This window comes from Alligator sinensis, unplaced genomic scaffold (genome assembly GCF_000455745.1).
Source record: "Alligator sinensis unplaced genomic scaffold, ASM45574v1 scaffold488_1, whole genome shotgun sequence".
Classification (NCBI taxonomy): domain Eukaryota; kingdom Metazoa; phylum Chordata; order Crocodylia; family Alligatoridae; genus Alligator; species Alligator sinensis.
Genome location: NW_005842970.1, coordinates 274,171 through 287,677, shown reverse-complemented (window position 1 = coordinate 287,677; position 13,507 = coordinate 274,171). Strand labels below are relative to the sequence as shown.

Below are 13,507 nucleotides of genomic sequence, written 5' to 3'. Positions count from 1 at the left end.
GACCTTGTGGCTGCCTATAAGTTCATCACGGGGGCACAGAAGGGAATTGGTGAGGCTTTACTCACCAAGGCGCCCCTGGGGGTCACAAGAAATAATGGCCATAAGCTAGCAGAGAGCAGATTTAGACTGGACATTAGGAAGAACTCCTTCACAGTTAGGGTGGCCAAAATCTGGAATGGGCTCCCAAGTGAGGTAGTACTCTCCCCTACCCTGGGGGTCTTCAAGAAGAGGTTAGATGGGCATCTGGCTGGGGTCATCTGAACCCAGCACTCTTCCCTGCCTATGCAGGGGGTCGGACTCAATGATCTACTGAGGTCCCTTCCGACCCTAGCATCTATGAATCATACTAGTCTCAGATAACTATGACCTCTTTGTAAACGCACTATCAAAACCTCCAAGAGGCATATACCTTGAGGAGGCAGAGCTGAGTATATATTAGGGTTTACTCTGATGATAGGAACTGAATATGGAAAATACCAGCAAATATTTCAAAGAGATCTTTTTTCAGAAAACACTATTGCAACACGAACACCCCTAACTGACAAGCCCCAAGAAGAAAGGTGATGGAAATGGAAAAAATTGATTGAAGGAATAGATATGACCCACACTAGCAGCAAAGCATAGTTAACCATTCACAAGCTGAGTAATGATCCAAAGAAAGTACATCAATACTACAACATCACCGCCAACGGGGTGGGTCACTAACTTCTATTCAATGGTAAATCTTCAAACAAATAGCCTAAAATATGGATTAGATGGCAAACTGGTCTGAAGGAAGATCAGTTTAGCACGCTATACACAATGGATTAACTTGATGCTGGAAAAAGTCACTTGAAGAACAGCAAAGCAGCTGGACTCAATGACATGCATGGAGCAGATCAATCTCTACAGTGCTGCAAGTTAGGTGTATTACGTATTTTTAAGAATTGCTCATCAACCCTTAGAATACATAAACCATGGTGACAAACCCATGTAATAGTTCTGTAAAGCCAGGGAAGGATGCCTCTAGCCCAGAGAACTTTAGTCACTTCTGTGCCATCTTTGTAAACTACATGAACATCTTATTTTCAGTTAATGCCTTTCACCTCATATTGAACAACATCTAATACTAGATAGGTGACAGCAGGCACACGGTATCCTGAGGCAGCAGCAACGGGGCATAGAGCCCAGCCCACAGCAGCAGCCTACCTCTGCCCCGCACATAAATCCAGGGGGCATATATATGCCCCCCATACCTCCCCAGGAGAACCCTACAGTCCCCCTGGATGAGCCGCCTGGGCTTCAACTGTCCCACAACCTGCCCCGGGCCCCCATTCACCCCAGAACCTGGCTCTGCCTCTGCCCCATTACCTTCCTCACTTGATCTGCCTCCCCACCTCCCCCCCATGCCTCTTCCCCTTCACATACTTGTTTGCCATGCTGGGCAGTGCTTCATATACTGCTGAGCTGCAATCCTGGCTGCATACAAACTGTGGCTGCAGCTGTGTGTCTGAGTTTGTGCCTGCCCCTCCCCTCTTGCTGCTGCTGCCCAGAGCCCACACCCAGGCTGCCCTGCAGTCCTCTGCGCTGCCACCGCTGCCCCACGCATGGGGAAGTTAAGCCCCATTAGCCCTGACCTTCCACCGCCTTTGGCAATCAGATGCTTTGAAATGGACCTGGGACCCCAAAAGGACCTTGCCAGAGAGACTAATGTAGACTGGCCAACATGGGAATACCTGAATCACCTCTGCATGCAAACTGGAAGATCAAAACCAAACATGATCAAATGGGGCTAATCTAATGACACGAATATATGTGACTGTGGTGAAGTGCAGACTATGGAGCACCTGCTCATTTGCCAGCTCCTTTATGAGACCTGTATAAAGGAGGACCTTGCTTCAGCAACCAAAAGCACCATCACTTGTGCATGATTCTGGAAGAAACATCTAATTTATGACAAGGACATAAGAAAAAGAAGCAGCATGTTGAAATGCTTAATAGCTACTTTACCTCCGCCTTCTTTAAACCAGCGCTATAATTATGTTATTATTAATTATATTAACAATTTACCTGAAGAGGCAAAAAGTTATATAGCATCACATCATAGACCTGGTAGGCACCAGGATAGTCCTGGATAGTCACCAGGCTGCATTATTTGGTTCTCACCGTGCTGGAAACAGTTCTGTTATTTTGGTTTTGCTATTGTAATCTTTCACACAAATGAGATCTCATGGTTCAGCTGCCCTGGGTTGGTACTAGATTCACAGCCCAGCCCTGATAGCTTGCTCTGGGTGAGCACAGCTTTCAGGCCAAACACAGTTCCTCCGGTTCATATTATGTGAATTTTATTGATACACAGTATTAGGAAATAAGAGCAATGCAGGCAAAGCAAGTAAGATGATTACAACACATATTACTCATATTCCCCAGTGCCCAGAATATATGGAAGGCAAGTGGTGCGACCGGCCAGTACGTAAATGCCACTTCGAAGTTTTTTGCTTGAATGTCTGACATCAGCAACTTTGGAGGTCAGAATCCGATGCTCACTTGGTATTTTGAAAACTTGTTTTGTATTCTTTTTCCACTGATGACTCTTCACTTCTGGGTATCATCAATTGGTTCCCTTGGGGCCATCATGCTGTCCATTTTTTCAGCTAAAATCTGGTCTTCATAAACCAAACACATACCCACACCTTAATTTGGTCATTTAATTTAAAACTGGAAATCCCCAGGGTTTTTGCAAGTGAGCACTGTAGCCCTGGAGGCAGGCTTATCTCTATTAGGAAAATAAAGTTAGGATGTTTTCTGTTTCCCAGGATGTGTATGTTTTTTGGTCTCAAACACCTTATCTGCCTTGAAGGCTGTAAAACTGCGAGAAACAGGCTTTTAGAAATCAATCAACCCTTGCCATTCCCCTCAACTATTGTTCTAATACAATCTCTATTTTACCTACAAGCCAATTCCTAAAAGCAAACCTCTAAATATCATTTTCTAGCTATCCCCCTATACCTTCAGACATATGCTGAACCCTCTCCTCTATAAAATATCCCTGTCCAGGTATGCCTTTTCCATACTTCCAGCCCTGTGGGTTTTCTAGTTATAGTTGACCATTCACTGAATCTGTGATAGTGTAAGTACATAACACTTTAAGCATTACAGAGGTTACAAAGCCAGTTGCTCTTTAGATAGCACAAGATGTGTGTGTATACAACCAAAAGCACTAAAGCAGTAAAATAAAGCTTTGTTCTTCACTTGATGCAAGTCTGGGACCTGTAGTGTGTACAGGATCATTTCTCTTTTTCCTTCTCTGGAGCACTGATTTCTACTTCTGGTTTATTGTCATTCTCTCTATAATGTCTGGTGAAAATCTGCCTCTTGTAAAGTTGCAATCTTTCTATTGCATGAACCTGTGGTCACCCTCCTGTCACGTTCAAACAAAGTTCCCCACCAGTTTTTCTCTTGCTTTGTAAACAGCCTCTACGGGCAGATTAATTTTTCTTATTCTTGACATTTTGTTCATGAATGCTTCTTTTTCAATGGAAGAATATCAAGGTTTAATAATCCTCCATTATTGGCGCTCTGTCAGGAACTACATTTCTTCCTCACCTCCCCAACATCTACTTGTTTCAACATAATACACAGGATAAAGAATAGCTTTTTGGGTGTTTAAGTCTCTGAGAATAAAATCAAGGTTATAGTTTGATAATGAAATATACAGATGAATATACAGATACACTAGAGCTACTGAAATCCCACACTAATGGCAATTCTGAAAAGAATTATTTCCCATCCCTTTTCACTTTGTGGTATTTATTTTCATCAAATGTATCTCATAAACTTCCCATGACCTAAAGTTTTAAATGGATAATTAACTAGGCAGGCTGCTTTCCGCCCCCACCGCCCCCATTCTGCTGGTACTTTAGATATCCAGGCCATCTCCATCTTAATTCCAGGATATTGTTGTGACTGAAAAGGTAGGCTTAAATTCTGTGTTTAATGTTCCTCTCTTTATGTAATCAAGTTCCCATGGTTCTTTGAATTCTGTGATTTCTGATGAAAGTAAAAAGTTCTGTGATCTTTTATTATACTTCTTATCAATGTGAAGCCAGATAGGTTGATTTCCTGGGTAAAATCATGCCCTGGGTCTGCCAAGCTTTAATGGAAGCTAAGCTCTTATAAGTAGGAAACAGATATCACCTGGGCCTGTGCACCCTGAGAATTCTTATAGAGGATCAGGGCTCTCGAACCCTGGAAGCATTTGCTCAGCATTCCCCGCTTACAGACATGCCTACATGAATCTTCAGGGCAAGTCTCTGTATGCATGGAACCCCAGCTTTCCCAGTTTACAGAGATGCACCCTGAACATAGGGAACATGTTGCTTGTTGTCCTGCATGATCACTGGGCAGGATAGTGGGCCATATGTGCTTTGAAATGAACCAGCTGTGCTGGGACATATCTAAAAACAACCCAATCTGCTTCTTTTGTTGATATCTATTTATACCCTTAGTTTCTTCTGTTCCTTCTGCAATCAATGTGGAAGAAGACAACAATGATATGGGTCATGTCATTTTTAGACCTCCTGTGTGTTCCTTATGCTACACAATCTACTTTGGAGAAGCCCTTTGCATCTAGCATCATACTTCAGAAATTAACATGTACTTTGGAATAATTATGGATGGAAGTTTAGGCCAATTTTATTTGTTGCTTTCCTCTTCCTCTCCCTTTGGCAGCATATCATGGAGGAATGGAGTGGAGTTACCTTACACCTGTGGATTTTCAGAGCAATTCTGTGAAGATACACAGTACAATTCTACTCCCGGCCATTTCTCAACCCTTGCTCCCCATCCTTTTTCTTACAGGGAAAATAAGATAGCTGTCAATGAAATGTCTTTCCCCTTAGCCTCTACAACACCACATTTTTACTTTGTGCTCGGTGGACAGCATGCATTAGCCAGAGGACAGGGAACAGCTGCAAGTAGACCTGGATAGGTTGGACAAGTGGGCAGAAAACAACAGAATGCAGTTCAACAAGGAGAAATGCAAAGTGCTGCACCTAGGGAGGAAAAATGTCCAGCACACTTACTGCCTAGGAAATGACCTGCTGGGTGGCACAGAAGTGGAAAGGGATCTTGGAGTCCTAGTGGACTCCAAGATGAACATGAGTCGGCAGTGTGACGAAGCCATCAGAAAAGCCAATGGCACTTTATCATACATCAGCAGATACATGACGAATAGATCCAAAGAGGTGATACTTCCCCTCTATTGGGCGCTGGTCAGACCACAGTTGGAGTACTGTGTGCAATTCTGGGCACCAACTTCAAGAGGGATGCGGATAACCTAGAGAGGGTCCAGAGAAAGGCCACTCGTATGGTTAAGGGCTTGCAGGCCAAGCCCTACGAGGAGAGACTAGAGAACCTGGACCTCTTCAGCCTCCGCAAGAGAAGGTTGAGAGGCGACCTTGTGGCTGCCTAAAAATTCATCACAGGGGCACAGAAGGGAATTGGTGAGGTTTTATTCACCAAGACGCCCCCCGGGGTTACAAGAAATAATGGCCACAAGCTAGCAGAGAGCAGATTTAAACTGGACATTAGGAAGAACTTCTACTCTTTCCTGCTTATGCAGGGGGTCGGACTCGATGATCTATTGAGGTCCCTTCTGACCCTAACATCTATGAATCTATGAATCTATAGGCATCAGGGGAATGCATAAGTATCTAAATTTGGCTGTATTGCCAAATTGGAAAAGAACCCCAATAAGAAAAATACTATTTTCAACTACTCTGGGAATTGATGGCTCTCTGGAAATGGTTTTTAGGTCTTCAAATACATGTTGTCACTCTGCAGTTCATAAAAATCTAATAAAAATATATCTATGGTTTACGTGCAAAAACAGAAGCAAGCAATCTCAGCTGGTCAGCATTCTCAAGCCATTTTGTGTGGTCTACAGAATAGAATAGATTGTTTTAAATTGCTATAAACAGTATCCTACAAGCTGGTCCCTGTGTAATCTAATTTTGGTTAGGGAAAATTAGTTTATACATCCGTTTATATATATGGGGAATGGAAAGAAAAAGACTTCTTAGGACACAATCTTATTTTTACTGTCTCTCTTTACATTCAAGGATTTATTGGAAGAAGTGAAGTGAACAAAATTTCCAACAAGAACATTTAGTTGATAATTAACTTCTTATGCTGGATTCTTGTCATTTGCTATTTGGCATTTTGTACACACACCAGCCTTTGGATGGCTTCCAGTTCCATCTGTACGCAAGTTGGAAATCTGTGCTTTCAGATATCTGAGATAAAGGTGAAGGCAACTTTTTAAAGTATCAGCTAGGGACAGCAGGTTATGGTACATGCAACTCAGGACTCCTGAGAATGGACCGTAACATTTATGTCATAAGAACAGACTCATTAGCTGAGCTTTAAAAAGTAATGTTATTCACCAGTTTTAGCAAAGGAATTTCGTGAGAGGGAACACAAGGTAACAGATCTTAAAAGAACCGCTGTAAGACTTGGAGGATTCATGTACATGAAAGGGAGATTTCTTTTCATCTCTGGCACCACAGTAAGTCTGAATGGGGATAGATTAAATTTCCCCTGCTTTCCAGCACTGTAGAAAGAAAATTGCACCACTTTAAGATCCATAAAATGGAAGGATTCAGAAAGGGAAATGAGATGGCCTAATTAGGCAACAAAGAAAATATTATCATTTTTTAATGATGGCTATCTAACATCTACTAAGTTTTCCAAATAAAAGACACAACGCTTAACTACAATATCAGTCGTCTTGCATTAGCTTGAAGTGTGCTCATGTTTGATGTATTCAGAAAAGAGGCTCTGTTTGTGTTTAAACTGACTTTAGTGCAATGGAGAGAGAGAGATGGAGCCAGAGAGAGAACAAATTCATGATAAGTTGTTCATAAGCAAAGTTTTTATTTAAGCAAAGAAAGGTTCCTGATAGATGTTACATTTGAAATGCAATTAATCTTTTAATAGAGCAATACATTGTAACATGCCACACATTTAAGCAATTTACCACTTGATAGCAAGCCACAGAGATGGCCATCCAGCCACAAAGGTGTTACTTGTAAAACATAGAATATCTTTGCAGCTCATTTGTGCTGCACATTAATTTGAATATGTGACATGCTACATGTAGGGTAATAGTATACGGTCCTCCAGCATCCCAGGTTAGACTTCTTTGTCCCCTCACTCCCCTTCCTGCAAGGTAACTCTGTGGCTCATGCTGAACTCTGTTGCCACAGGGTGCCTCTGCAGACGAAGTCATGATTCACTCTCTTCCCTTTCATCAACCACCCTTCAAACCTGCTTCATTGAAGAGAGATTAGTACTTCTCCCCTCTGAGAAGCAAAGTGTAAACAGACACACAACACAACAGGATTAACATACACATAATAATAATCTCAGAGGAAGGGAGGGGATTTATTTGGAAATCTGCTGGTGGGGACAAGATGGGGAGAGCTAAAGCATATACACCAAAGCACCTCATAAGGTGGTCCAGGAGAGTACAAGCCCTGCCACTCCTTTCTCTTCCTGCCCATTTGCACAGGTCTCCCCTGCCATGTGCTAGGGTCAGGGAAGCAGCTTCTCCCAGGGGAGCTCAGAAATCATTTCTCATTTAGCAGCACAGATGAAGGTGTGGAAGGGGGGCTGATAGCCCCTGCCAGCAGCTCTCCAGCTCCCTTTGCTGGCAAGTGCTGGCAGAGCAAGTTCCCAGGGCCCTATGTTCCACTCTGGAGAGCTTGCCCTCTGAATGTGAAGCAGGTCACATGGCCTGACAGTTTCTATCAACAACATTACCTGTTGCTTAATGGAAATAACATTTGCTAGGGAACTAACTCTCATATGCATATTGTTTCTTTCCAAGGTAACACTTTTTTTTTCACTTCACTCTCATCTTGCTTTGTACATGTTCCAGATTTATGGCCAAACAATCACTCCCTTAGCACAAACGAGAGGGGTTAATGAATCATGAAAGTACATAATGTACTTATATAAAAGTTGGCAAGAGAAAACAGTTATGTGCAGTATATTATTGTTGTTGTTGTTGTTGCTATTATTATTCCATTGTTCCAGAAACTGATTCATATTTATTGTAATATTTGTTTCCTCTGCCTTGAAATGGTCACCACAAGGATTTTGGTCATTTGGAATCTTCTCTTGATTACCTGTAACAACAACTGTGTTTTGTGGTAAAATATCTCTTAATTTTCAGAGCACTATTTCTCAGACACAAATACCCCTGACATTTTTTATGGCTACAGTATAATATGCACTATGCCACTGAAGGGACTTTTTCTTCTTTAGTAGTAGGATGACATGGCCACAATACTGTGATAAAATGCCTTGGGACAGATATTCTACTGGTTATAATTTTATACAGTTTCAACACTTTACAACAGCTTAGATCTGCAACTACATTTTTTGTAAGATGTTCTGAATAGGTCCCTGCATTTTAAATTTTACTGATTTTAAATTATAGAAATACAATATTCTGCCTGTGTGACTAAAAATAAGTGGAACACACTGGTCTTTTGATATGAGAGTCTGGTAGTGGTCATCCCTATAGAAAGCTTCATTTAGGAGGGTTTGGGGTTTTTTTTAATGTACAACAGCTCCTGAATGTGTCTTATGCCTGGTATACACTAGTAACTTTTGCTATTATAGTAAAATTGGCATAGTGGTAGATGTTTCTTTGGCCTCATTATGTTTGCAAATTACCTAGTTTAGACACAGTTAGACTGATAAAAAATGGCTTTTGCTGGTTCACAGTACAGGGGAATTGCTGGTATAGCTGTAGACATGATACAGTGTTTAACTGCCTTTTTTCCCTCTTTAAAAGGAGATCCTTGATCTGCAGCATGCTCACAACAAGCTAAACAAGCAGTATCAAGATAAAGTGGCAGAACTGATGCATACAAACAAGATAGTCGAACAACATGAGGCTGAAGTTAAGCAGCTGAGAATTCGTGTGGAAGACCTAAAAAGGGGGCTAAATCAGGCAGAAGATGAGGTATTTAAAAATTTCACGACTAAAAAACCTCTTGTCACTTGCTTTTTATTCGTGTATCTAAGAGTAATACAGTTACTATGTTTAAATATTTGTAGAGTTGTATCTATTGATGGACCCAGTCTTGGAAATGAGACATAGAATTTGACACATTTGGTCATTTTATCTATTGCCCTACCCATGCAAGATCATTGTGATTCTACATAAATAGACTTGTATTGCATTTGCACTAAAAATGTCAAATAAGCATTGGACAGCTGGATGAATTCTACAAAACGTGTATGCATATAAAACCTAAACACAAAAGAGATTGTATTTTAACATACCATGGGGAACAAATTATGGAAATACTGATTGTTCAGCTCCAAGAATGCATTTGCAGAAGGGGGCTTTATATATAAAATAACAGTTAAAAATCACCACAGCACAAATATCTGCTGCTAAATATTTTCTTTTAGGTACCAAGCTGTAAATTAACCCATTTTTTCATTAATTACCCTTACCTTGTTTACCTAATTTAGGAACAAAATCCTCCATGATGATTTAATTTATTCTTGCTCAAAAGAAGTGTGTTGAGGAATGTATTGATTAGACATGTATCCCTATTTAAAAATGTATATACCTGTGCTCCTTTTCTTCTTGCCTCGCTTCAATTATTTCTTCTTCTCTGTCTGGTAAGGGGGGACTTTAATCTGAGGAAGTGATGGTTTAAAGTGGTTCATGCTTTGCGAATAGTACCCTCCCCACAAAAATGTAGAATTTTTTTTTATGAGGAAATGATATAAATCCTCAGCCACCTTATGGAGGGCAAAATGTAGGAAAGAACATCTTTTGCATTCATAGAATGTTTAGTGATATTGCCTGAAGAAGAGAGCTCCATAAATCTTTGCTATGGGCTTCTTCTCTCCTCTTTAAAAACCTGTCTAGATATTCCAAAGCATGTAAAGAAAGATGGCTTGTATTTTGAAAAGTGACTAGTGAATTAGGGTTCACCATCATTCAGTGGTCCAACCTGACATAGCTAAAATGAATTTGAAAGTTATTGAAAAATGAAGGGAAAAAATAAGTCATTTCAGGCTGGGGTGTGTGTATATATATTTCCCTGACAGACAGCTTTGTTGAGTATCTTTCAGGGCCTACAAGGAACATCTGTCACAGCATGAGAAAATGCTACTTTGCCACTGCTGCAGAAATTTGTGCTAATTCTATGACAGAGGAGAAATATCTTAATGACTAGGGCAAAATAGAATATTGTTATTGTAGTTTAAAACCTGAGTATCTCCCTGCTGTATTTCTGAGTTTGGAGTATGCAGTGGTTTGGAAGCACCTAAGAATGACCTGATTACTGTGCTACAGATAAGCCCTCTGATACTGAACTTCACATATTTGCTAAAAACATTTCACCAATCTCTATTGATGATGCATTTCTTTCCCTTAAGATATGTAGCCTGTCCCCAGTGCCATAATTAGTAGCTGCTTTCTTGTAGGATAATCAGTATGCCCAATAACAGGGCTGAAAACTTAGTTTTTTACTCTGATTGCTGTTTGCTGTACACAGCCATTACAGTAAGGCTCCTCTTATTCCCTATATTTTAGAAGAACAGCCTTTGCTTTAGAGGCAGTATGCTTTCCTGGCCCTATATGCATTTGATTTTTAGAGTCCATTAATTACATAGTAGAAGATGAAATGAGAAAAAGCAAAACTTGTACAATGAAGAAGTCTAGAAAAATAATAGTTTTATAAAGAAAATCCTGATGGATATGGGACAGTCAGGAAATTGGTAGTGAAGCATAAAAACTTTCACTCCTTATCTAAATCAATAGCAGAAACACAGTCACTGCTGTTATCTGACACTCAGCTGCTTTTATTGGAAATTAATTGGTAGGCCTCTCTTTTAGAAACTGGTCTAAGAAATGAGCAATCCAAATTAAAGCTCTGGTTAAAATTGTCAGAAGGAGGGTTAACTAAGGAAAGTATAGACATAAAATAAAAAAACACAACTTTTTAGAGTTGAAATGCATACTTTGTAAGTAGGGATTGTCCAAAGTTACTGCCCACTGTGTCCCTACATTGTGAAAAAATGTAAGATTTCCATTTCTTTCGTGCCAATCTCCTCCTAAGTTCACTCTGATAAAATATAGGGAGTACTTTCTTCAGCAGTTGTCCTTTATGAACTATAGTTATGGGGTTATCAGCAGAATAAAGAAAATAATTTCGGCCATTAGCAAGAGGAGCTAAGAATATTACCAAGTACATGATGCTGAAACCAGCATGTTGAGAGAGATATTATAGATGTCACTTTTTTGTCCCCTGCCTATAGAGCTTGTGTCAGCTATATTTGTAAAATGCTGCTGCAGGATTAATCACCTAAACACAATATTACACGATTGCTATGAAAATTCTTGTTTAAGAGGAAGAGAAAGCAGATATATACTCTATATTTCAAGAAACTATCAGATTAGCTATTTATCTTATCTTTCCTATTGCAGTTGTTTACCTATGATTTAGCAGAAACATGGAAATGTTCTTAAGTACTGTCCGAGGAAGATTATTTTTGCAAATAAGGTTTCCCTTTTATTCCTAACACTCAGATTTAAATTATCAGTAGCACATTGATGCACTCAGTAGACTAAAAAATTGTGTTTGTGATACAATAAGCAATATGTCTTTAATCAACCTCAAAAACAGTTTGTTGCTCTATATGCTCTATTGCCAGGAAATTATCTTGTGTATTCAGGGTGAAATGTTCAACCTGATTATTTCTATTCTTGAACCCACAGGAAAATGGAAAGTTTTCAGTCTTTCTGACTCTGCTGTTTTTTATTTTATTGCATGATCCATATTAATTTTCACTGGCACTCTTAGGAGTTCATTTATAGCTGTAGTCTGTTTTAGCAGATTTTGAAGGCATATTTGAAGACATTCTAGACATTCAGTTAAGACCCTGGAAGTCTGATTTATGCAGAATAATGCAGCAATCTGTGCTGATTCCAGATTTACTCCTTATTCTATGTAGTATTTAGAACACAAGTAGTTAAAACTGGCATGGAGATTTCAATGAAAAAAACCCAAATACAGTCTTTACTGAGATTATTATAAATTTTTCACAATTTTTTTGTCTGCAACTAGAGTTTTTCTTTTTTGTTTGTTTCTGGAGTTCTTTGGTAAAACAAATATCATCTTGTATAGTGGTAGCACCCATTGTTTAACTTCTTGTATATGAAGCTCAGTGTTTGTACAGTGCCTACCATAATGAGATCTATAACTCAAGCTGAGGAAAATAGAAAATTGCAGAAACCCCGGCAACCTAAGTGTAAAAGCATGATAAGGACAGCCAAAAAAATTTGAAGACTGTTTGCCAGAGACCTAAAAGGTCATAATATGTCTTTATATATACACATCTTTTCTATTTTTATATATATAGAGTACATCAGAACTGGGAAGCCTGCCAGAGAGTTGGTGGGGCCCTTAGATGACCAGGGTGCAAAGGTGGATTCAGGGTAGATAAGACAGCAGCAGTGACACTAAATGAATATTTTGTATAAGATGATGTTGAGGAGATTCCCACATCAGATAAATTGTTTTTATGAGATAAATATAAAGGACTGGCTCAAACTGAGATGATAATAAATGAGATATTAGAAGATATTCATAAATTGTACAGTGAGAAGTAACAGGTGGTATTTTCTCAAGATCAGAAGTGACTCAAATACAAAATTGCAGAAATGTTAGTGACAGTATGTAACCTCTCTCTAAAATCAGCCTTTCTGCCAAAGGATTGAGTGGTTGCCCATGTAACATCAGTCTTTAAAAAGGTGCTGGAGGTGAGCCATGGAACAACAGACTGGTGACAGCAGCCATGGAACAGCAGACTCATCTAAGGAAGAGACAACATAAGTTTTATAAAGCGATCTCATCTCACCAATGTGTTGGAATTCTTGGGGGTGTCACAATCATGTTGATAAGTGACATCCAGTTGATTATACTGTATTTGGATTTTCAAAGAAACTGAGCTGTCATTGGAACAGAGGAAAGATCCTCTTGTGGATTGAAAAAAGAGACACACAAAAAAATGACAATTGGCCATTTTTCACAATGGAGGCAGGTAAGCAGTGGGCTTCCGGAAAGATTTGTGCTGCAGCCTATTTTCATAAGTGACCTGGAAAAGTCAGCAAAGAGGAGGTGGAACAAGAAGAGGATATCCCAATAGGGAGGTGGCAAAAAAACCTGCATGTGATGCAAGATAATTTTGTTTAGTGAAATTGAAACTTGTTGGCGAAGAATTTTAGTGTCATATAGAAAGATTTCAGAAAACTCTGTAAGTGAACAGTATAGTGGTAGATGAAATTCAATTTTGAAAATTACAAAGTAAGGCTCATGGGGGAAAATAATTCTAACTGTACACACACACACTGATGGGATCTTAATTAGCCATTTCCACTCGAGATCATGGAATCATTGCAGATAGCTTGCTAAAAACTTTGACTCAATAT

The 13,507-nt window shown here is 39.6% G+C and overlaps 1 protein-coding gene across 4 annotated transcripts in view; it reads left to right on the top strand.

The window, feature by feature from the left end:
* CCDC102B (coiled-coil domain containing 102B) overlaps positions 1-13,507 on the top strand; it is a 420,613-nt gene that overhangs the window by 232,193 nt on the left and 174,913 nt on the right. For all 4 annotated transcript variants that reach the window (XM_025192829.1, XM_025192830.1, XM_014526198.2 and 1 more), the window contains one exon: positions 8,846-9,016. In XM_025192829.1, coding sequence (XP_025048614.1) covers positions 8,846-9,016 — 171 coding nt within the window. The remainder of the gene's footprint in view (positions 1-8,845; positions 9,017-13,507) is intronic.